The sequence below is a fragment of the Periophthalmus magnuspinnatus genome, chromosome 4 (assembly GCF_009829125.3).
Source record: "Periophthalmus magnuspinnatus isolate fPerMag1 chromosome 4, fPerMag1.2.pri, whole genome shotgun sequence".
NCBI lineage: Eukaryota > Metazoa > Chordata > Actinopteri > Gobiiformes > Gobiidae > Periophthalmus > Periophthalmus magnuspinnatus.
The window spans coordinates 34,339,696-34,364,198 of NC_047129.1; the positions used below are offsets into that span (position 1 = coordinate 34,339,696).

Consider the following 24,503-nt stretch of genomic DNA (forward strand, 5'->3'; position numbering starts at 1 on the left):
AACCAGGACTAAACCGTGTTCTTGTTAAATATTTCATATCATTGTTTGTGTTTCAGCCTCTGAGGTCGAGCTCAGGGCCAAATGGGATCAGGCTCTGGGCCCAAACTACAAAGTCCTGGTGAGTCTAAAGTTTAAAATGAAACAACAGATTAAACTCTGTAATAATAATAATAATAATAATGACAATAATAATAATAATGACAATAATAATAATGATGACAATAATAATAATAATGACAATAATAATAATAATAATAATAATAATAATAATGACAATAATAATAATAATAATGATGATGATGATAATGATAATAATAATAATAATAATAATAATAATAATAATAATGATGATGATGATGATGATGATGATGATGATGTTTTCAGGTGGTGAACTTGGACCCTGTGATCGAGGACGATGAGGAGCTGCAAAAGTCGTCAAAGGTCAGAACTTGTCTCTTTACCTGAACGTCCCGCTCTGTTCCAGCTGCTGCCCGGTCTCTCATGTCTCTCGTCTCTCTCTCCTCTCTCTCGTGTCTCTCTTGTGTCTCTCGTGTCTCTCGTCTTTCGTCTCTGTCCACCTGACCGTCCCGCTCTGTTCCAGCTCTTGTCTCTCGTCTCTCTCATGTCTCTCGTCTCTCTCTTGTCTCTCATGTCTCTCGTCTCTCTCTTGTCTCTCGTGTCTCTTGTGTCTCTCTTTACTGTCCCGCTCTGTTCCAGCTGCTGCCCGTCCACACGGTGCGTCTGGGGGTGGAGTTGGACTCGTTTGATGGACATCACTACGTCTCGTCTGTGATCCCTGAAGGTCCAGTCCACAAACACGGAGAACTGAGGCCAGAGGACGAGCTGCTGGAGGTACGAGACCTCCTCTGCACCTCCTCTGCACCTCCTGACCCTCCTCTGCACCTCCTCTTCACCTCCTGACCCTCCTCTGCACCTCCTCTGCACCACGTGACCCTCCTCTGCACCACCTGACCCTCCCTCCTCTCTCCCCCTCCTTTCTCCTCCTCCTCCTCTTCTTCTGACCCTCTCCTCCTCCTCCTCTGACCCTCTCCTCCTCCTCCTCTGACCCTCTCCTCCTCCTCTCCTCCTCCTCTTCCTCTGACCCTCTCCTCCTCCTCTCCTCCTCCTCTGACCCTCTCCTCCTCCTCCTCTGACCCTCTCCTCCTCCTCTCCTCCTCTCTCCAGGTCAATGATGTGCAGGTTTATGGTAAATCTCGTCGGGAGGTGGTTGCGTTCCTTAAAGAGGTTCCTCCTCCGTTCACACTCGTCTGCTGTCGACACCTCTCTGCGGACCAGGACCAGGACCTGGACCTGGACCAGGACCAGGACCAGGACCGAGGTCTAGACCAGGACTCGGACCAGGACTCTGAGGTCGAGCCTCCGAAGTATCGGCCGAAGTACGAGACCAGATATGACCCGGAGCCGAGGTCCAGGGACGAGCCGAGGTCCAGGGACGAGCCGAGGTCCAGGGACGAGCCGAGGTCCAGGGACGAGCCGAGGTCCAGGGACGAGCCGAGGTCCAGGGACGAGCCGAGTCTGGACGAGGTGAGGACAGATTTAAATGTAAAAAAAACATCAGATGAAAATGAATAAATAAATAATATAAAACAGACGACAAAAAACCAAACAGTCTGAGACGAGACCCAGTAAAGCTAACAGCTAGCATGCTAACACACACTTCCTGATTATCATTTCACACTGATGAAAATATAAAATGATTTCTGATAAATAATGTTCCGTATTTTTAGATCGAGTTGAAGTTGTCATCGATGTTGTGTCAGACCAGAGACGAACCCGCCCCCAGACAGGTGAGTGTTAGAACCCGCCCCCAGACAGGTGAGAGTGACCCTTTAGAACCCGCCCCCACACAGGTGAGTGTGACCCTTTAGAACCCGCCCCCACACAGGTGAGTGTTAGAACCCGCCCCCACACAGGTGAGTGTTTAGGAAAAATGTTGGGATTTAAATGTTTTTTTGTCTTGAGTTTTCAGACGATCTTTTTGTCAGTTTGCTCGTGTGTGTTGTATCACCATGGCGACTGCTGAATGTTCCGCCATAGAGGTGCATGTGAAACGCCCCCAGTGTGACGTCACTGCAGAGTGAACTGTTCCATTTCACATTTGAGTCAAACACTGTGTTTTTAACTCCAGGATCGGCCTCCTCCAGAGTCTGTGCTGCAGTCAGACTCTGAGACGGGAGAGACAAGTGGGACGGGAGAGACAGGTGGGACAGGGGCGGACAGCAGTGAAGAGGACGAAGACGAGGAGGACGAAGACGAGGAGGAAGAAGAAGAGGAGGAGGAGGAGGAAGAGGAGGAGGAAGAAGGGGAGCTGGCCATGTGGGCCCCTGAAGTTCTATCTCTCGAGCTGAACAAGGACCAAGAGAAAGGACTCGGATTCAGCATCTTAGACTATCAGGTAAAACTGGTCTAGTCCTGGTTTAGTCCTGGTTTAGTCCTGGTTTAGTCCTGGTTTAGTCCTGGTTTAGTCCTGGTTTAGTCCTGGTTCAGTCCGGGTTTAGTCCTGGTTTAGCCCTGGTTTAGTCCTGGTTTAGTCCTGGTCTAGTCCTGGTCTAGTCCTGGTTTAGTCCTGGTTTAGTTCTGGTCTAGTCCTGGTTTAGTCCTGGTTTAGTTCTGGTCTAGTCCTGGTTTAGATTTAGCTCAGGATCGTTCATTTCTGTCAGTGTGATTCTTTTAGTATCGATACTTGCTCCAGTATCGGTTCCCTCGCTCCAGTATCGGTTCCCTCGCTCCAGTATCGATTCCCTCGCTCCGGTATCGATTCCCTCGCTCCAGTATCGATTCCCTCGCTCCAGTATCGATTCCCTCGCTCCAGTATCGATTCCCTCGCTCCAGTATCGGTTCCCGCTCAGAGCTGCCCCGGGGCGACTCATGTTTGTGTTTTGAGTCGAGTCCCAAAAGAAAATCTGCCTTTAAAAATAAAAATAACACTTCACCTCCTCCTCTCACCTCCTCCTCTTTATCCTCCTCTCACCTCCTCCTCTTTGTCCTCCTCTCACCTCCTCCTCTTAATCCTCCTCTTCTCTCACCTCCTCTCTCCCTCCCCCTCTCTCTGTTTACCCCTCTCTTTTTCTTATCTGCCCTCTCTCTCCTCTTCTGTCTCTCCTCTTCTGTCTCTCCTCCTCTCTCTCCCCTCTTCTGTCTCTCCTCTTCTGTCTCTCTTCCTCTTCTCTCTCACCGCTCCCTCCTTCTTCTCTCCCATCTCTTTTTTCTTCTCTCCTCGTACTATCTTTCCCTCCCCTTCTCCTCCTTGCGTTCTCTCTCCTTTCTCTGTTTCTTCTCCCATCCTCCACTCTCTCTCCTCTCCCCTCTTTCCTCCTCCCTCTCCTCATGGTCTACTCTCATCTTCCTCCCTCTGTCTCTCTCTTCTCCTCCTTTTCTCCTCCCTCTTTCTCTCTCTCCTCCTGTTTGGTCCATTCTGTCTCGGTCTGTATTTTCTATGTGCACCAGTGCACTCCTCTCTCCCTCCTTCCTCTCCCCTCCCTCTCCTCCCCCTCCTCCCTCTCCTCCCTCTCCTCCCTCTCCTCCCTCCTCTCTCTCTCCGTCTCCCCCCTCTCTCTCCTCTCTCTCCTCCATCTCCTCCCTCTCCTCCCTCTCCTCCCTCTCCTCCCTCCTCTCTCTCTCCGTCTCCCCCCTCTCTCTCCTCTCTCTCCTCCATCTCCTCCCCCTCCTCTCTCTCCTCTCTCTCCTCCCTCTCCTCCCCCTCTCCTCTCTCTCCTCCCCCTCCTCTCTCTCCCCCCTCTCCCCCTCTCTCTCCTCCCCCTCCTCTCTCTCTCCTCCCCCCTCTTCCCTCTCCTCCCTCCCCCCTCTTCCCTCTCCTCCCTCCCCCCTCTTCCCTCTCCTCCCTCCCCCCTCTCCTCTCTCTCCTCTCTCCCTCTCCTCCCCCTCTCCTCTCCTCCTGTTCTATCTCTGTACTTTCTGTGTGCAGTAGTTTTATTCTCCTCCTCTCCTCCCTCTCCTCTCTCCTCCCCCTCTCCTCCCTCCCCCCCTCTCCCCTCCCCTCTCCTCTCTCTCCTCTCTCCCTCTCCTCTCCTCTTCTCTCCTCCTGTTCTATCTCTGTACTTTCTGTGCAGTAGTTTTATTCTCCTCCTCCCCCTCTCCTCCCTCTCCCCCCCTCTCTCCTCTCCTCTCTCTCCTCCCTCCCCCCCTCCCCCCTCTCCTCCCTCTCCTCCTGTTCTATCTCTGTACTTTCTGTGCAGTAGTTTGATTCCTGAGGCGTTGAATTTGAGCCAAACACCTTTCCACTCAGACTGACAGGAGCAGAGACGAAAGAGAGGAAGAAAAGAGAGAGCGACTCAGAGGAAAAGAGAAGGAGCAGAGTGAGAGAGAGACGAGAGAGGAGGAGGAGGAGGAGGAGGAGGAGGTGGTGCAGGGTTAGCGGCTAAAAATGTCAAAACTTTGGAGAATCAACTATTCAGGAATCATTTGAAATGTAGTGATTTAGTCCTGATTTAGACCTCGTCTAGTCCCGGTTTAGTCCAGGTCCAGTCCCGGTTTAGTCCTGGTTTCCTGGCCGAGAGGGGCCAAGTTCAGGAGCCTCACAGTCTGTGGACACAGACTGTGGGTCAGTCTGGATGTTCTGGCCCGTTTGGACCTGGACCTTCTCTGTTTCAGTTTGTTTCCTTGGTGAGGAAAGTTTGGGCGTCTCTGTTTTAGGGAATCAAACCCAGGACCCCGCCGTGCGAGGCGTCAGGGCTAACCACTCTGCCGCCGTGCGAGGCGTCAGGGCTAACCACTCTGCCGCCGCTGTAGAGTTTAGTTTGTTTTCTGGAGTCGTATAAAACTGTTGAAGTTTATTTTCGTGAAACCTTCGCCGCCTCTAAACTTCACATGACACAGACGATCAAACCACAAACCGCACGAACATTTGGAGCGCGGCCTAAAGCGGCGCGTCCTCCGGGGGGCGCTCCTCTGAAACACGCCGCTCCTGCCAGAAAACCGTCTGTCTCTGCGCCAGGTGCAGTCAGGGGGCGCCGCCTCCTCCTCCGACGCACGAACAGCGGCGCAGAGCCGGCTGTCAATCACCCGTCACCGCCGCTCGGCTCGACCTCTGACCCCGAAACAACGAAACAAAAACTTTAACTAAGAAACGTCTGAGTTTGAGTTTGAAAACAAACTTCACGAGTTCACTCCAAGATTTAAGACGAGATCTGCACCGAAATATGAACTTAGAGTGTGTCCTGAAGAGACGGGCCCCCGGGCCCCGGGCCCCCGGCCCCCGGGCCCCCGGGCCCCCGGGCTCTGGACCCAGGCCCCGGGCCCCTGGGCCCCCGGGCCCAGGCTCCAGGTTTAGCTCCTCACGACAGACGCCTTAAACCAGAGGGGTCCAAACTGTGGCCCCGGGGCCTGACGCGGCCCTCGGATGTGATTGGTCCTCAGGCTGAAATGATCAAACAGTAAAACCTCAGTGACCTCACACCTCCTCCTCATCAGGAGGACCTCACCCTCCAGTGAGGTCCTCCTGACGAGGACCAGACTCCTGACATGTTTGACCAGAGACACTGGAGGACGGGTCAAACGCAGGTTGGCTAATACTGACAGAAATTAATGTTAAATCATTTTTTGTAGGACCCTCTGACCTCTGTCCCGTAGAACCCTCTGACCTCTGACCTCTGTCCCGTAGGACCCTCTGACCTCTGTCCCGTAGAACCCTCTGACCTCTGACCTCTGTCCCGTAGGACCCTCTGACCTCTGTCCCGTAGGACCCTCTGACCTCTGTCCCGTAGGACCCTCTGACCTCTGTCCCGTAGGACCCTCTGACCTCTGACCTCTGTCCCGTAGGACCCTCTGGACCCCGGTCGCTGTGTGATGGTGGTGCGGTCTCTGGTCCCGGGGGGGTCAGCAGAGCGCAGTGGGGGTCTTCTGCCCGGAGACCAGGTGGTTTGTGTGAACTCCACTCAGCTGCAGCACCTGACCCTGTCTGAGGCCGTCGAAGTCCTCAAGATGGCGCCCGCAGGAACCGTCAGGCTGGGCGTCCGCAAACCTCTGGTACTGGACGGGGGACTGGGCCGGGGGTGGGACATTATTCATGTTATTAGCTGTGGCTGTGGAGAGGTTAAAGTTCAGAGTTGTTCCTGGTCTGTTGCAGGTGGAGCAGGCGGAGGGAGGAGGGGGTGGAGCCGACAGAGTGGGTGGAGCCGACAGAGTGGGCGGGGCACAGGTGAAGCTCTTCAACAGATCCTCCACAGGGCTCTCCTCCTCCTCTCCCGCACCCCCCTCTTTCTCTTCTTCTCTCTTTCTGTCCCTCCTTTCTCTCTTTGTGCCCCTCCCTCTTTCTCTTTCTCTTTTTTCTTCTTCTCTCTCTTTCCCCCTCCCTCTCTCTTTCTCTTCCTCCTCCCTCTCTCCTCCCTCTCTCCTCCTCTCCCTCTCCCCTCCTCCCTCTCTCCTCCTCTCTCTTTCTCTTTTTTTCTTCTTCTCTCTTTCCCCCTCCCTCTCTCTTTCTCTTCCTCCTCCCTCTCTCCTCCCTCTCTCCTCCCTCTCTCCTCCCTCTCTCCCCTCCTCCCTCTCCCCTCCTCCTCCTCTCCCCTCCTCCCTCTCCCCTCCTCCTCCTCCCCTCCTCCTCCCTCTCTCCCCTCCTCTCTCCTCCTCCCTCTCCCCTCCTCCCTCCTCTCTCCTCCCTCTCTCCTCCTCTCTCTCTCCCCTCCTCCTCTCCCCTCCTCCCTCTCTCCTCCTCTCCCTCTCTCCCCTCCTCTCTCCTCTCCCCTCCTCTCTCCTCCTCTCTCCTCCTCTCCCTCCCTCTCCTCCTCTTCTCTCCTCCTCCCCCCTCCTCCTCCTCTCTCCCCCTCCTCCTCTCTCTCCTCTCTCCTCCTCTCTCCTCCTCTCTCTCTCCCCTCCTCCTCTCCCCTCCTCCTCTCTCCTCCTCCTCTCTCCTCTCTCTTTCTCTTTGTGCTGACTCAGTTTGATAAAGTGCTGTCTCAGACTCATCTCTTTAAACTCAGAGGTTTCTTCAGGACACGCTCTGCACCAGTGTCAGAGAAGTACTACTACAAATACTACAAATACTACTGCAAGTACTACAAGTACTACTACAAATACTACTACAAATACTACAAATACTACAAATACTACTGCAAGTACTACTACAAATACTACAAATACTATAAATACTACTACAAATACTACAAATACTACTACAAATACTACAAATACTACTACAAATACTACTACAAATACTACAAATACTACTACAAATACTACAAGTACTACTAAAAGGACTACTACAAATACTACTACAAATACTACTACAAATACTACTGCAAGTACTACTATAAGTACTACTACAAGTATTACTACTACAAATACTACAAATACTACTACAAATACTACAAATACTACTACAAATACTACAAATACTACTACAAATACTACAAGTACTACTAAAAGTACTACTACAAGTACTACTACTACAAATACTACTACTATATTACTACTACAAATACTACTACATCTACTACAAGTTCTACTACTACTACTATGAGTACTATGAGTACCAGTGCAGTACTATAGTATTTTAAAGTTCTTGGGGTCTGTTGCTGAAACGTCGTTGCGTCTGAACTTTTGATCGTCTCATGTTTATGACCAGAAACTTTCACATGTTTTGGTTCTGACCATCGTCCAATCACAGACCAGAACCAGCTCCACTTTGATAATCGTCCAATCACAGACCAGAACCAGCTCCACTTTGATAATCGTCCAATCACAGCCCAGAACCAGCTCCACTTTGATAATCGTCCAATCACAGCCCAGAACCAGCTCCACTTTGATAATCGTCCAATCACAGACCAGATCCACGTCGTGTTTCCAGGTCCAGATAAATTTCTCTGATGTGACTTTAGTTTTGGTCCAAACGAGTCGCTGAAGTTTAAAGAGAGAAAACAGAAACTCTCCTCTCTCTCTCTTTCTCTCCTTTCTCTCTCCTCTCTTCTCCTCTCTCTCCTCTTTCTCTCTTCTCTCATCTTCTCTCTCTCCTCTCTTCTTTTTTCTCATCTTTCTCTCCTCTCTCTTTCCTCTCTTCTCTCTCTCTCTCCTCTCTTCTCCCCTTTCTCCTCTCTTCTCCTCTTTCTTTCTCTCCTCTCTCTCCTCTCTTCTCCTCTTTCTTTCTCTCCTCTCTCTCTCCTCTCCTCTCTCTTCTCTTTCTCTCTTCTCTCATCTTCTCTATCTCTTCTCTCTTCTTCTCTCTGTCTCTCTTCTCCTCTTTCTTTCCTCTCCTCTCTCTCCTCTCTCCCTTTCTCCTCTTTCTCTCTTCTCCTCTCTGTCTCTCCTCTCCCTGTCTCTCTTCTCCTCTCTCTCTCTTTCCTCTCTCCTCTCTTCTCTCTCTCCTTTCTCCTCTTTCTCTCTTCTCCTCTCTCTCTCTCCTTTCTCCTCTTTCTCTTCTCTCTTTCTCTCTCTCCTCTCATCTTTCTCTCTTCTCTCTGTCTCTCTCCTCTCTTCCCCCCTCTCTCTCTCCTCTGTTACTGTCTCACATTAGCTCAGATGAATCCTCTTCTCTCCTCTTCTCTGTCTTGCTGTCCTCTCTTTCCTCCCTTCTCTGTCTCTCTCCTCCTCTTCTCCTCCATCATACTCGTACATTACCTCAGATGGATCCTCTTGTCCATCTCTCCTTCTCTCCATCTTCTCTCCTCTCTCTGCCTCTTTCCTCTCCTCTCATCCTCCTTTCCTCCATTATAATAGTAGATTAGCTCTGATGAATCCTCTCTCCTTCTGTCTTCCTCTCCCTCTCTCTCTCCTCCTCTCTCTCTCTCCTCCTCCTCTCCTCCTCCTCTCTCTCTCCTCTCTCTCTCCTCCTCATCTCTCCTCTCTCTTCTCCTCTCTCTCTCCTCCTCTCTCTCCTCTCTCTCTCTTCCTCTCTCTCTCTCCTCTCTCTCCTCTCTCTCCTCTCTCTCTCCTCTCTCTCTCTTCCTCTCTCTCTCTCCTCCTCCTCTCTCTCTCCTCCTCTCCTCCTCTCTCCTTCCTCGTTCTTTCTTGTTCTTCTCGTTCGTCTGTGTCGTCTTCGTTCATTTGTTTTTTGCTGATGAGGCTTTTTCTGAATCACCTCGACTAAAGTTCAGACACAAGAACAAGAGCCAAACGAGAGCCACACGAGAGTCAAACAAGAGCCAAACGAGAGCCACACGAGAGTCAAACAAGAGCCAAACAAGAGCCAAACAAGAGCCAAACGAGAGCCACACGAGAGCCAAACAAGAGCCAAACGAGAGCCACACGAGAGTCAAACGAGAGCCACACGAGAGCCGCACAAGACTCAAACTAGAGTGAAATAAGAGCCAAACGAGAGCCAAACGAGAGTGAAACGAGAGCCACATGAGAGTGAAACGAGAGCCACACGAGAGCCACATGAGTCAAATGAGAGCCGTACAAGACTCAAACTAGAGCCAAACGAGAGCCACACGAGAGCCGCACAAGACTCAAACGAGAGCCGCACAAGACTCAAACGAGAGCCACACGGGAGTCAAACGAGAGCCACATGAGGGTCAAACGAGAGCCACACGAGAGCCACATGAGAGTCAAACGAGAGCCACACGAGAGTCAAACGAGAGCCACACGAGAGTCAAACGAGAGCCACACGAGAGTCAAACGAGAGCCACACGGGAGTCAAACAAGAGCCAAATTAGAGCCAAACGAGAGCCACACAAGAGCCACATGAACGTGAGCCGCCATTTTAGGTTGGTTTCGGTTGAAACCAGAGGGAAACTGGCAAAGAAACAGAGAGAACACGCAAACTCCACACAGACACAGGGAGAACACGCAAACTCCACAGACACAGGGAGAACACGCAAACTCCACAGACACAGAGAGAACACGCAAACTCCACACAGACACAGAGAGAACATGTTTTATTTCTTTCTTTCTTTTTCTTCGCAGGTTTCTCTGGACGACTTTCAGGTCGAGTCTTTTCCCTCAAACCTGGAGGACGAGGACGAGCCGGAGCTGATCCTGGACGGAGGACTTCCTCGTTACTCCTCTCTGACCCCCGTGACCTCTGACCTCTCGACCACAGAGGGGCGAGAAATGGCCGTGGACGAGGAACAGGAAGTGACACGGAGTCAAACCACAGAAGAAGAGCAGAGACCTCCCCCTCCCACCTGGGACGAGTGGAGACGCTCTCTGGGAAGGGTCAGAAAACAGGTGAGAGAGAGAGGGAGGGTCAGAGGGGTCAAAGGTGATGGGAGGGTCAGAAAACAGGTGAGAGAGAGGGAGGGTCAGAGGGGTCAAAGGTGATGGGAGGGTCAGAAAACAGGTGAGAGAGAGGGAGGGTCAGAGGGGTCAAAGGTGATGGGAGGGTCAGAAAACAGGTGAGAGAGGGAGGGTCAGAGGGGTCAAAGGTGATGGGAGGGTCAGAAAACAGGTGAGCGAGGAGGACACTGACATGGAGATAGGAGGAGGGATATGGAGGAGGAGGAGACAGGAGAGGAGGGAGGAGGAGACAGGAGAGGAGGGAGGAGGAGACAGGAGGAGGAAACAGAGGAGGAGACAGAGGAGGAGGAGACAGAGGAGGAGACAGAGAAGGAGACGACAGGAGGAGGAGACGACAGGAGGAGGAGACGACAGGAGTAGACAGAGGAGGAGGAGACACAGGAGGAGGAGACACAGGAGGAGGAGACACAGGAGGAGGAGACACAGGAGGAGGAGACAGGAGGAGGAGACAGGAGGAGGAGACAGGAGGAGGAGACAGGAGGAGGAGACAGAGGAGGTGACAGGAGGAGGAGACAGAGGAGGAGACAGAGGAGGAGGAGACAGGAGGAGGAGACAGAGGAGGTGACAGGAGGAGGAGACAGAGGAGGAGACAGAGGAGTAGACAGAGGAAGAGTAGACAGAGGAGGAGGAGACAGGAGGAGGAGACAGGAGGAGGAGACACAGGAGGAGGAGACAGGAGGAGGAGACAGAGGAGGTGACAGGAGGAGGAGACAGAGGAGGAGGAGACAGGAGGAGGAGACAGAGGAGGTGACAGGAGGAGGAGACAGAGGAGGAGACAGAGGAGGAGGAGGAGACAGAGGAGGAGCCTGGGTCACATGACTGTCAAACCGGAGTCTGGCTCTTTGTTAATTCCTGATCGGGTTTTAAATGTTTTTCATGAACATTTTTTAATCATCTGTCGCTTTTCAGACGGGGGCGGAGCCTGACGTGACGCAGCGACAGGTGGAGAGACCCGTGACCTCTGACCCCGTGACCTCTGACCCCGAGTCTGCGGTGTCTGTGAGGAGAGCCTCAGGTCTGACCTCTGACCTCCGACACTTTTATCCCTTTATCTGTGACACAGGGGGAGGGCATCTGACACACAGGGAGGGCATCTGACACACACGGGGAGGGCATCTGACACATCTGACACACGGGGAGGGCATCTGACACACAGGGGGAGGGCATCTGACACACACGGGGAGGGCATCTGACACACGGGGAGGGCATCTGACACACGGGGAGGGCATCTGACACACACAGGGAGGGCATCTGACACACACGGGGAGGGCATCTGACACACGGGGAGGGCATCTGACTGTTTTTCTGTGGCAGGGCGTGTGACTGACTCCAGGGACAGTGAGGCCGACTCTGAGCTCACTCTGACCGACACAGACACAGAGTGAGTCTTACACAGGGCCACAGCGCCACCTGCTGGACACCACACACACTGCTCAGGTTTATTTATACAGACAGAAAACAGACGGCTTCAGATGAAAGAAAAAAACAAACACAGCACAAGGGAAAAGATTTAGACCTGGTTTAGTCCTGGTTTAGTCCTGGTTTAGTCCTGGTTTAGTCCTGGTTTAGTCCTGGTTTAGTCCTGGTTTAGTCCTGGTTTAATCTTGGTTCAGACCTGGTTTAGTCCTGGTTTAGTGCTGGTGTAGACCTGGTTTAGACCTGGTTTAGTCCTGGTTTAGTCCTGGTTTAGACCTGGTTTAGACCTGGTTTAGACCTGGTTTAGACCTGGTTTAGACCTCGTTTAGACCTCGTTTAGACCTCGTTTAGACCTGGTTTAGTCCTGGTGTAGTCCTGGTTTAGACCTGGTTTAGACCTGGTTTAGTCCTGGTTTAGACCTGGTTTAGACCTGGTTTAGACCTGGTTTAGACCTGGTTTAGTCCTGGTTTAGTGCTGGTGTAGACCTGGTTTAGACCTGGTTTAGTCCTGGTTTAGTCCTGGTTTAGACCTGGTTTAGACCTCGTTTAGACCTGGTTTAGACCTGGTTTAGACCTCGTTTAGACCTCGTTTAGACCTCGTTTAGACCTGGTTTAGTCCTGGTGTAGTCCTGGTTTAGACCTGGTTTAGACCTGGTTTAGTCCTGGTTTAGACCTGGTTTAGACCTGGTTTAGACCTGGTTTAGACCTGGTTTAGTCCTGGTTTAGTCCTGGTTTAGACCTGGTTTAGTCCTGGTTTAGACCTGGTTTAGTCCTGGTTTAGTCCTGGTTTAATCCTGGTTTAGACCTGGTTTAGACCTGGTTTAGACCTGGTTTAGTGCTGGTTTAGACCTGGTTTAGTCCTGGTTTAGTCCTGGTTTAGACCTGGTTTAGTCCTGGTTTAGTCCTGGTTTAGACCTGGTTTAGACCTGGTTTAGACCTGGTTTAGTGCTGGTTTAGACCTGGTTTAGTCCTGGTTTAGTTCTACATTAGACTAATAGATCTTTTTTAGGTCGGGGCGTGTCGTGGACACAGAGAGGCGAAGGAGGCGGGGTCAAGCAGGAACCTATCCTCCAATCAGAGGAGCCCACAGGTGAGAGGAGGTTGAGTGACATCTCCATGAACCAATCAGAATGAGAGCTGGTCTGTTTCAGTCGTGTTTCAGTCGTTGTTTCTGTTTCAGTGATCTTCCTCAGAGGGAGGAGGGGGAGGGGGAGGAGACTCCGGCCTTCAGTCACTGGGAACCTCCCAGAAGGTTCCACACTTTAACTCTGCTTTAATGTGGTGAAATGTCCCTCAGTGGGGCTTTAACTCTGTTCTAATGTCCTCATCCCTGTGTGCACATTTAGTCTGTGTCCCTCTGCACAGCTCACAACACTCTGTTACACTTGATGATGTCATCAGGTGATAGCTCTGTCACTAGCGCGCTAACCAGCCTGTAAGCTAGCAGCTCCTGTAGCATTTTTACACTGTAGTTTTTGTTCTTATACCATTTTATGTTTTAATTTGCCCGAAGTACTTTTATGTTTTCCCTTTTACCCGTGCTCCTCTGTGATTGGTCAGTTTAACCCTGTGCTCCTCTATGATTGGTCAGTTTAACCCTGTGCTCCTCTATGATTGGTCAGTTTAACCCTGTGCTCCTCTGTGATTGGTCAGTTTAACCCTGTGCTCCTCTATGATTGGTCAGTTTAACTCTGTGCTCCTCTGTGATTGGTCAGTTTAACTCTGTGCTCCTCTGTGATTGGTCAGTTTAACCCTGTGCTCCTCTGTGATTGGTCAGTTTAACTCTGTGCTCCTCTGTGATTGGTCAGTTTAACCCTGTGCTCCTCTGCGATTGGTCAGTTTAACCCTGTGCTCCTCTGTGATTGGTCAGTTTAACCCTGTGCTCCTCTGTGATTGGCTCAGGGTGGAGGTGTGGGTGGAGCCGGGTCAGTCCCTGGGCCTGAGCATTGTGGGAGGACGTCATGTGATCAAACGCCTCAGAAACGGGGAGGAGTTAAAGGGAATCTTCATCAAACAAGTCCTGCCCCAGAGTCCAGCAGCGCAGAGCCAGAGTCTGAAGACCGGAGACAAGATCCTGGAGGTGAGACCGGGACTAGACCGGGACTAGACCGGGACTAGACCGGGACTAGACCGGGACTAGACCAGGACTAGACCGGGACTAGACCGGGACTGAACCAGAGGTAAACCAGGATTAGACCAGGGACTAAAACCGGTCTAAACCCGGTCTTGTTTCTGGTCTAAAGGATCTCTAAAGGTCTCTTATGTGACCCCTCTCTGACCCCCCTCTGACCCCGGTCTAACCCCCTCTGACCCTCTCGTTCCAGGTGAATGGCGTGGACCTCAGGGCGGCGTCTCATGATGAGGCGGTGAATGTGATCAAAGCGTCTCAGAGTCCAGTGCAGTTTGTGGTGCAGAGTCTGTCCAACACTCCCAGGGTGAACACACAACCACACACAGACACACAACCACACCCAGACACACAACCACACACAACCACACACAGACACACAACCACACACAACCACACACAGACACACAACCACACACAGACACACAACCACACACAGACACAACCACACACAGACACACAACCACACACAGACACACAACCACACACAGACACACAACCACACACAACCACACACAGACACACAACCACACACAGACACACAACCACACACAGACACACAACCACACACAACCACACACAGACACACAACCACACACAGACACACAACCACACACAACCACACACAGACACACAACCACACACAGACACACAACCACACACAGACACAACCACACACAGACACACAACCACACACAGACACACAACCACACACAGACACACAACCACACACAACCACACACAATCACACACAGACACACAACCACACACAGACACACACAACCACACACAGACACACACAACCACACACAGACACACACAACCAGACTCCCTCTCACTCTGTCTCACTCTTTCACTCTCACTCCCTCTCTCTCTCACTCCCTCACACACCCTCACTCCCTCACACTCTCTCACTCCCTCTCACTCTCTCTCACTCCCTCTCTCTCTCACTCCCTCTCACTCTCTCTCACTCCCTCTCTCTCTCACTCCCTCTCACTCTCTCTCACTCTCTCACTCTGTGTTTGTTCTGTTTAGTTCCATTTAAACTTCTGTTTTTATGATTCTCTCTTAAACTCAGCCCGTGTCCGTCATGGCCCCGAGTTACAGCAAACACAAAGCCAAGAAGAACGCCACGTCTGCGGTGAGAAGTGTGTGTGTCGGGGTGTGTCTGTGGGTGTGTCGGGGTGTGTGTGTGTGTGTGTGTGTGTGTGTGTGTGCTCTGGTCGACAGGTTTAACTCCATCACCTCCTGCCCACGGCCTGGACTATTATTATATTATTATTAAATTGATTTGCTGATGTCCACATTCCCGGGCTCTGGTGCTAACTGTAGGCACTGCTCTGTCTGAGACTTTGTTTGACTTTAATCTGAGTTTTATTTTAACTCAATCTGACCATAAAGAGCTGATTTATCTGAACTCCCCCAGGTGATCTGTGATGTTCAACAAGTCCCTCTCCAATAAAACTACAGTCACAAGCTATCATTAGCATTAGCATTAGCATTAGCATTAGCTAGCAGTTCCAGTGAGTCACTCTCACCTTTTTCTTCTGACAGTTTGCAGCGACATCAGGCTCAGGTGTTCTGTATCTGTCAGAGTTTGAATATTTACTATATTTGAAATTATGAACAGTCTGTGTTTTCAGTTTTCAAAGTATTTTATTTGTTTGTTTTTTTTGTGATGTTGTCGTGTGTGAGCTCCTGTGTCTTTTGTGTTTCAAATCAACAGTTTGTAAAGACGTCGTGTGCGTCATTATGCTCAAACACCTCCTCTTTAACGCCCCACAGGAGTAAACACCTCCTCTTTAACGCCCCACAGGAGTAAACGCCTCCTCTTTAACGCCCCACAGGAGTAAACGCCTCCTCTTTAACGCCCCACAGGAGTAAACGCCTCCTCTTTAACGCCCCACAGGAGTAAACGCCTCCTCTTTAACGCCCCACAGGAGTAAACGCCTCCTCTTTAACGCCCCACAGGAGTAAACGCCTCCTCTTTAACGCCCCACAGGAGTAAACGCCTCCTCTTTAACGCCCCACAGGAGTAAACGCCTCCTCTTTAACGCCCCACAGGAGTAAACGCCTCCTCTTTAACGCCCCACAGGAGTAAACGCCTCCTCTTTAACGCCCCACAGGAGTAAACGCCTCCTCTTTAACGCCCCACAGGAGTAAACGCCTCCTCTTTAACGCCCCACAGGAGTAAACGCCTCCTCTTTAACGCCCCACAGGAGTAAACGCCTCCTCTTTAACGCCCCACAGGAGTAAACGCCTCCTCTTTAACGCCCCACAGGAGTAAACGCCTCCTCTTTAAACGCCCCACAGGAGTAAACGCCTCCTCTTTAACGCCCCACAGGAGTAAACACCTCCTCTTTAACGCCCCACAGGAGTAAACACCTCCTCTTTAACGCCCCACAGGAGTAAACACCTCCTCTTTAACACCCCACAGGAGTAAACACCTCCTCTTTAACGCCCCACAGGAGTAAACACCTCCTCTTTAAACGTTGCTTAAGTCATTTTTATTAATCTGTTTGTGTCTCATTAGAGCTGCAGCTACTGATTGTTTTTATAACTGAGCTGTTTTTTTTGTTTGTTTTGTTTTTTCTTTACAGAAGCCACCCTTAGCCCCACCCCCTCCGAGAGACCCGCCCCCTTACAGACCTCCCAGCCAATCAGACGCCGTCTCTGACCAGGACCAGGCCAAAGGTAAAAACACTAAACTTTACACCTAAAACGACTTCTGTTTGTACATCTGGAGCGTCTGTCTGGAGTTTATTTAGAGACTTCATTTGAAAACGCTCTGTTCCACCTTGTGATGTCATCATGTGGTGATACAGGAAGTGCTCCACTGTGTTTTTAAACTCCACCTTCACTAGAATCATCTGGATCATTTCAGTCCTGGAGTTGTCTCTTATCTCGACTGAACTAAAGGTAAAAGGAGGAGTTCACATGAAAACTACCACTTGATGACATCACAAGGTGGAACAGAGCGTTTTGAGTTTTGTAGATGTAACAGACTAATAAAGTGACTCAAACATGTGTGAATGAAACAAAACACAACTCCAGGTCTGTTTTTCAGGAGGAAACAACTTCAGGACACGATTTAAATCTACAAGAGTCAGTTTTGTGTGATACAGGAGCTTTTAAAAACATTTAAAGTTTGATATGTGTCATTATTCCCACGTGGAGATGTTTTGTACCACACTGATCCCATGTTTTGCTTTAATCTGCCCCAGTCTGTGCCTCAGTCAGTTGAGCCACTTGCCCCATAGCCACAGAGTTTACAGTTCGGTTCCTCTCCATGTTGAGTTCACGTGACATTTGTAAAATCCCTGTTTAACCTGAGGTGAAGATGTGTCGCCCCGGACACATGAAACAGACCTGGTATAGTCCTGGTTCATAAAGTCCTTTCGTTCTTCATAAAGTCCTTTCGTCCTTCATAAAGTCCTTTCGTTCTTCATTAAGTTGTGTCCTTTTCTTCATAAAGTCGTATCGTTCTTCATAAAGTCCTTTCGTTCTTCATAAAGTCGTGTCGTTCTTCATAAAGTCATATCATTTTTTATAAAGTCCTTTCGTTCTTCATAAAGTCGTATCGTTCTTCATAAAGTCGTATCGTTCTTCATAAAGTCGTGTCGTTCTTCATTAAGTTGTGTCCTTTTCTTCATAAAGTCGTATCGTTCTTCATAAAGTCCTTTCGTTCTTCATAAAGTCGTGTCGTTCTTCATAAAGTCATATCATTTTTTATAAAGTCCTTTCGTTCTTCATAAAGTCCTTTCGTTCTTCATAAAGTCGTGTCGTTCTTCATAAAGTCGTGTCGTTCTTCATAAAGTCATATCATTTTTTATAAAGTCCTTTCGTTCTTCATAAAGTCCTTTCGTTCTTCATAAAGTCCTTTCGTTCTTCATAAAGTCCTTTCGTTCTTCATAAAGTCCTGTCGTTCTTCATAAAGTCGTGTTGTTCTTCATAAAGTCCTATCGTTCTTCATAAAGTCCTTTTTTTCTTCATAAAGTCCTTTTGTTCTTCATAAAGTCGTATCGTTCTTCATAAAGTCCTTTCGTTCTTCATAAAGTCCTTTCGTTCTTCATTAAGTTGTGTCCTTTTCTTCATAAAGTCCTTTCGTTCTTCATAAAGTCCTTTTGTCCTTCATAAAGTCCTTTCGTTCTTCATAAAGTCCTTTCGTTCTTCATAAAGTCCTGTCGTTCTTCATAAAGTCGTGTCGTTCTTCATAAAGTCCTTTCGTTCTTCATAAAGTCCTTTCGTTCTTCATAAAGTCGTGTCGTTCTTCATAAAGTCCTATCGTTCTTCATAAAGTCGTATCGTTCTTCATAAAGTCCTTTTTTTCTTCATAAAGTCCTTTTGTTCTTCATAAAGTCGTATCGTTCTTCATAAAGTCCTTTCGTTCTTCATAAAGTCCTTTCGTTCTTCATTAAGTTGTGTCCTTTTCTTCATAAAGTGGTGTAGTTCTTCATAAAGTCCTTTTGTTCTTCATAAAGTCGTATTGTTCTTCATAAAGTCATATTGTTCTTCATAAAGTTGTGTCGTTCTTCATAAAGTCGTATCGTTCTTCATAAAGTCCTTTCCTTCTTCATAAAGTCCTTTCGTTCTTCATAAAGTCCTTTCGTCCTTCATAAAGTCCTTTTGTTCTTCATAAAGTCCTTTCGTTCTTCATAAAGTCGTGTCGTTCTTCATAAAGTCCTTTCGTTCTTCATAAAGTCGTATCGTTCTTCATAAAGTCGTGTCGTTCTTCATAAATTCCTTTCGTTCTTCATAAAGTCGTATCGTTCTTCATAAAGTCGTATTGTTCTTCATAAAGTCGCGTCGTTCTTCATAAAGTCCTTTCGTCTTTCATAAAGTCCTTTCGTTCTTCATAAAGTCGTATCGTTCTCCATAAAGTCGTATCGTTCTTCATAAAGTCCTTTCGTTCTTCATAAAGTCCTTTCGTTCTTCATAAAGTCCTTTCGTTCTTCATAAAGTCCTTTCGTTCTTCATAAAGTCGTATCGTTCTTCATAAAGTCGTATCGTTCTTCATAAAGTCGTATCGTTCTTCATAAAGTCCTTTCGTTCTTCATAAAGTCCTTTCGTTCTTCATAAAGTCCTTTCGTTCTTCATAAAGTCCTTTCGTTCTTCATAAAGTCGTATCGTTCTTCATAAAGTCGTGTCGTTCTTCATAAAGTCCTTTCGTTCTTCATAAAGTCGTATCGTTCTTCATAAAGTCGTATCGTTCTTCATAATGTCCTGTCGTTCTTCATAAATTCTTGTCGTTCTTCATAAATTCTTGTCGTTCTTCATAAAGTCCTGTCGTTCTTCATAAAGTCCTTTCGTTCTTCATAAAGTCCTTTCGTTCTTCATAAAGTCCTTTCGTTCTTCATAAAGTCCTGTCGTTCTTCATAAAGTCGCGTCGTTCTTCATAAAGTCGCGTCGTTCTTCATAAAGTCATGTCGTTCTTCATAAAGTCCTTTCGTTCTTCATAAAGTCCTTTCGTTCTTCATAAAGTCCTTTCGTTCTTCATAAAGTCCTTTCGTTCTTCATAAAGTCCTTTCGTTCTTCATAAAGTCCTTTCGTTCTTCATAAAGTCCTTTCGTTCTTCATAAAATCGTGTCGTTCTTCATAAAGTCGTATTGTTCTTCATAAAGTCCTTTCGTTCTTCATAAAGTCATGTTGTTCTTCATAAAGTCCTTTCGTTCTTCATAAAGTCGTGTCATTCTTCATAAAGTCGCGTCGTTCTTCATAAAGTCGTGTCGTTCTTCATAAAGTCGTATCGTTCTTCATAAAGTTGTCGTTCTTCATAAAGTCCTTTCGTTCTCCATAAAGTCGTGTCGTTCTTCATAAAGTCGTATCGTTCTTCATAAAGTTGTCGTTCTTCATAAAGTCCTTTCGTTCTTCATTAATTTGTGTCCTTTTCTTCATAAAATGGTGTAGTTCTTCATAAAGTCCTTTCGTTCTTCATAAAGTCCTTTCGTTCTCCATAAAGTCGTGTCGTTCTTCATGAAGTTGTCGTTCTTCATAAAGTCCTTTCGTTCTTCATAAAGTCCTTTCGTTCTTCATAAAGTCCTTTCGTTCTTCATAAAGTCCTTTCGTTCTTCATTAAGTTGTGTCCTTTTCTTCATAAAATGGTGTAGTTCTTCATAAAGTCCTTTCGTTCTTCATAAAGTCCTTTCGTTCTTCATAAAGTCCTTTCGTTCTTCATTAAGTTGTGTCCTTTTCTTCATAAAATGGTGTAGTTCTTCATAAAGTCCTTTCGTTCTCCATAAAGTCGTGTCGTTCTCCATAAAGTCGTGTCGTTCTTCATGAAGTTGTCGTTCTTCATAAAGTCCTTTCGTTCTTCATAAAGTCCTTTCGTTCTTCATTAAGTTGTGTCCTTTTCTTCATAAAATGGTGTAGTTCTTCATAAAGTCCTGTCGTTCTTCATAAAGTCCTGTCGTTCTTCAAGCCCAAAGTGTCGTCAGCTGAAGAGACTTTAAGACACAAGGCTAACCTGATTAATGTGGTAATGAGAAGAACGTCTGTAGACCTGGAGTTTGGAGGTTTGATCTTCTGCTTGTGTTGTGTTTCAGGCCTGCTCTGAGTCGCTCTGCACACGACACAAAAGGACCCAAACACGTTCACCTTTCAGACTTTGGTCTAAATCCATAAAGTCTCCAAAGAACCTCACATTTGACCACAAATGGAAACATGTAAAAGTAACACAAACGTAAATGTGTAAACGTAAACCGACTCAAAATGGTTCTGTGGTTCTGAGAGTCTCTGTGGATCTGGTCTGGACTCTGGTCTCTGGTGTGTGTTGTTTTGGTGGCAGTGGGTGGTGGTTAGTTCTAGTCCTGGTGTCTGGTCTGGTTCTGGTCCTGGTTTCTGGTCTCTGGTCTGGTTCTGGTCCTGGTTTCTGGTCTCTGGTCTGGTTCTGGTCCTGGTTTCTGGTCTGGTTCTAGTCCTGGTTTCTGGTTTCTGGTCTCTGGTCTGGTTCTAGGTCTTGTCCTGGTCTCTGTTGTTTTGGGTGGTTGAGTGGGTGGTGGTTGGTTCTCGTTGGTGGAGGTGAAATTCTCTTTTCTTTCTCATAAATTTTTTAAAAACATTTTATTTTCTAACCAGTTTTAGTTCAAGTTTGAAACATTGTCTGAAGATTTTTTTCTGAAACGTGTGAAACGCTCCTGTTGTTTGTGTGAAGAAAAACGTAATAATAAAGTTCATAATAAAACATCTTGAAACAGTTTTGTGGCTTAAATCTTCCATTTTGTTCTGCTTATTCGGGGCCGGGTTGCAGTCCCTCACCCCAGACATGTCCTCCAGCTCCTCCAGTGGGACCCCAAGGTGTTCCCAGGACAGAGAGACATAGTCCCTCCAAGGTGTCCTGGGTCTTCCCCTGACCCTCCTCCCGTTGAAACTTGGACACCTCCCCAGGGAGGCATCCAGCACAGATGCTTGAGCCACCTCAGCTGCTCTTCTTGACGTGGAGCAGCAGAGGTGGCTCCTCGTGAACAAGACCCCGAGATACTTGAACTCCTCCACTTGAGACAAGGACTCTCCACCCACACGGAGAAGGCGCCACCTTTTTCCAGACGAGAACCATGGCCTCAGATTTAGAGGAGCTGATTCTCATCCCAGACACTTCACACTCGGCTCAAACCGCCCCAGAGCTGCAGGTCCTGACTCGAAGAAGCATCAGGACAAACATCATCTGCAAACAGCAGAGATGAAATCCTGCTTCGAACCGGACCCCCTCCGGCCCCTGAACCAGACCCCCTCCGGCCCCTGGCTGCGCCTAGAAATTCTGTCCATAAATATAATGAACAGAACCGGTGACAAAGGGCAGCCCTGAGTCCAACCTGCACCAGGAGCAGGTCTGACTCACTGCAGAGACACAGCTCCTGCTCCGGTCATACAGGGACCGGACCCCATACTCCCAGAGCGCCCCCCAAAGGACACCACGAGGGACACGGTCGAATGTCTTCTCCAGATCCACAAAACACATGTGGACTGTGGCAAACTCCCATGAGCCTCGAGGACCCGATGGAGAGTATAGAGCTGGTCCAGTGTTCAACGACCAGGACAGAAAACCACACTGCTCCTCCTGAATCTGAGGTTCGACTATCGGTCGGATTCTCCTCTCCAGTCCCTGGAGTAGACCTTACCAGGAAGAGTGTGATTCTCCTGTAATTAGAACACACCCTCCGGTCCCCCTTCTTATACAGAGGGACCACCACCCCGGTCTGCCAGTCCAGTGGTACTGTCCCCGACGCCACGCCATGTTGCAGAGACGTGTCAGCCAAGACCCACAACATCCAGAGACTTAAAATACTCAGGACGGATCTCGTCCACCCCCGGAGCCTTGCCACAGAGGAGCTTGCCAACCACCTCAGTGACTTCAGCCAGGGTGATGGACGAGTCCGCCTCTGGGTCCCCAGTCTCTGCTTCCTCCTCTGAAGACGTGACAGTGGGATTGAGGAGATCCTCAAAGTATTCCCTCCACCGCCCGACAACATCCCCAGTCGAGGTCAGCAGCTCTCCACCCGTACTGTAAACAGTGTTGGTGAAGCACTGCTTCCCCCTCCTGAGGCGTCGGACGGTTTGCCAGAATTTCTTTGAGGCGTCCGATAGTCCTCCTCCATGGCCTCCCCGAACTCAACCCTGAGTTTTTGCCTGTGACCGCACGAGCCGTGGCACGTTTGGCCCCCTGGTACTCATCAGCTGCTTCAGGAGTCCCACAAGTCAACAAGGCTCGATAGGACTCCTCCTTCAGCCTGACGACCACAGCTACGAGCCGCTGCATCGACAGTAGAGGTGGAGAACATGGTCCACTCAGAGTCCACGTCCCCAGCCTCCCCCGGGTCCTCCAGACGTTCCCAGCAGACCCTCACGATACAGTTGGGCCTGCCAGGTCTGTCCGGTTTCCTCTTCCTCCAGCTTTGGCCCTCTCTTCACAGGCGGCCGAAGGTCAGATGACACGACAACAAACACTGAGAAGTTTTAAGGTCATTTGAAATCTCAAGAAAAAATCCAACCAAAGTGATTTAAAGAGTTTATGTTCAGGAGCCTGAGGTCAGTCTGAGCTCATGGTCCTGTTTAAGGGTTTGATTTTACACAAAAAGGTGAAAGTGCCTCACTGGAACTGTTTGCTAATGCTAATGCTAATGCTAGCTAGCTTGTGCCTGTGATGTTATTTGAGAGGAACATGTTTAACAGCACAGATCACCTGTTTGAGTTGAGATACATCGGCTCTTTATGGTCAGACTGTGTTAAAATAAAACTCAAGTTCAGCTTCAGACAGAGCAGTGCCTCTGGTTAGCATCACACGATGACATCATCTGCAAAAATGAACATGTTAAGACGTTGTGTAACATTCCCAGTGTTTGGAGATATCTGGGTCACAGGGAGAGTTTACATGGAGCTGCACCCTCTAACCAGAGAGTTGCCCATTCAATCCCCACAACCAACATGACTCACTGCAGTGTCCTTGAGCAAGACACTTCTCCCTCCTGTCGGTGTAGTACTTCTTTTGGACCCTGGTTTAGTCCTGGTTTAGTCCTGGTTTAGTCCTGGTTTAGTCCTGGTTTGGTCCTGGTTTAGTCCTGGTTTAGTCCTGGTTTAGACCTGGTTTAGTCCTGGTTTAGTCCTGGTGAAATCTTTTGTTTTCATGTTGTATTTTTGACGTCCAGCTGTGACGCGAGACTGACACAAAATCTATTTATATCCACTATGAGTCATCCTCTGCTCCTTTGCTCCTCCTCTGCTCCTCCTCTGCTCCTCTAATCCTCTGCTCCTCCGCTCTTCCTCTTCTCTTCTACTCCTGTGGTCATCCTCTGTTCCTCTACTCATTCTCTAATCCTCTGCTCCTCTGACCATCCTCTGCTCTTCTCTCCTCCTCTGCTCCTCCTCTGCTCTTCTCTCCTCCTCTGCTCCTCCTCTGCTCTTATCTCCTCCTCTGCTCTTCTCTCCTCCTCTGCTCCTCCTCTGCTCTTCGCTCCTCCTCTGCTCCTCCTCTGCTCTTCTCTCCTCCTCTGCTCCTCCTCTTCTCCTCCTCTTCTCCTCTGCTCTTCTCTCCTCCTCTTCTCCTCCTCTCCTCCTCTGCTCTTCTCTCCTCCTCTTCTCCTCCTCTCCTCCTCTGCTCTTCTCTCCTCCTCTTCTCCTCCTCTCCTCCTCTGCTCTTCTCTCCTCTTCTCCTCCTCTCCTCCTCTGCTCTTCTCTCCTCCTCTTCTCCTCCTCTGCTCTTCTCTCCTCCTCTGCTCCTCCTCTGCTCTTATCTCCTCCTCTGCTCTTCTCTCCTCCTCTGCTCCTCCTCTGCTCTTCGCTCCTCCTCTGCTCCTCCTCTGCTCTTCTCTCCTCCTCTGCTCCTCCTCTTCTCCTCCTCTTCTCCTCTGCTCTTCTCTCCTCCTCTTCTCCTCCTCTCCTCCTCTGCTCTTCTCTCCTCCTCTTCTCCTCCTCTCCTCCTCTGCTCTTCTCTCCTCCTCTTCTCCTCCTCTCCTCCTCTGCTCTTCTCTCCTCTTCTCCTCCTCTCCTCCTCTGCTCTTCTCTCCTCCTCTTCTCCTCCTCTGCTCTTCTCTCCTCCTCTTCTCCTCCTCTGCTCTTCTCTCCTCCTCTTCTCCTCCTCTGCTCTTCTCTCCTCCTCTGCTCCTCTTCTGCTCCTCCTCTGCTCTTCTCTGCTTCTCTGCTCCTCCTCTGCTCTTCTCTGCTCTTCTCTCCTCCTCTGCTCCTCCTCTTCTCCTCTGCTCTTCTCTCCTCCTCTGCTCCTCTCCTCCTCCTCTGCTCTTCTCTCCTCCTCTGCTCCTCTC

At 49.1% G+C, this 24,503-nt stretch overlaps 1 protein-coding gene across 1 annotated transcript in view; it reads left to right on the top strand.

Annotated features, from left to right (window-relative positions):
- Positions 1 to 24,503, top strand: part of patj (PATJ crumbs cell polarity complex component) — a 53,833-nt gene that overhangs the window by 12,118 nt on the left and 17,212 nt on the right. Inside the window, exons 13-30 of the mRNA XM_055221221.1 lie at positions 57 to 118; positions 385 to 441; positions 718 to 852; positions 1,186 to 1,427; positions 1,518 to 1,545; positions 1,749 to 1,808; positions 2,150 to 2,416; positions 5,800 to 6,006; positions 6,107 to 6,178; positions 9,877 to 10,140; positions 11,119 to 11,224; positions 11,524 to 11,590; positions 12,634 to 12,714; positions 12,805 to 12,876; positions 13,527 to 13,704; positions 13,949 to 14,059; positions 14,831 to 14,893; positions 16,353 to 16,446. Of these exons, the coding sequence (XP_055077196.1) occupies positions 57 to 118; positions 385 to 441; positions 718 to 852; positions 1,186 to 1,427; positions 1,518 to 1,545; positions 1,749 to 1,808; positions 2,150 to 2,416; positions 5,800 to 6,006; positions 6,107 to 6,178; positions 9,877 to 10,140; positions 11,119 to 11,224; positions 11,524 to 11,590; positions 12,634 to 12,714; positions 12,805 to 12,876; positions 13,527 to 13,704; positions 13,949 to 14,059; positions 14,831 to 14,893; positions 16,353 to 16,446 (2,166 nt within the window). The remainder of the gene's footprint in view (positions 1 to 56; positions 119 to 384; positions 442 to 717; positions 853 to 1,185; positions 1,428 to 1,517; positions 1,546 to 1,748; positions 1,809 to 2,149; positions 2,417 to 5,799; positions 6,007 to 6,106; positions 6,179 to 9,876; positions 10,141 to 11,118; positions 11,225 to 11,523; positions 11,591 to 12,633; positions 12,715 to 12,804; positions 12,877 to 13,526; positions 13,705 to 13,948; positions 14,060 to 14,830; positions 14,894 to 16,352; positions 16,447 to 24,503) is intronic.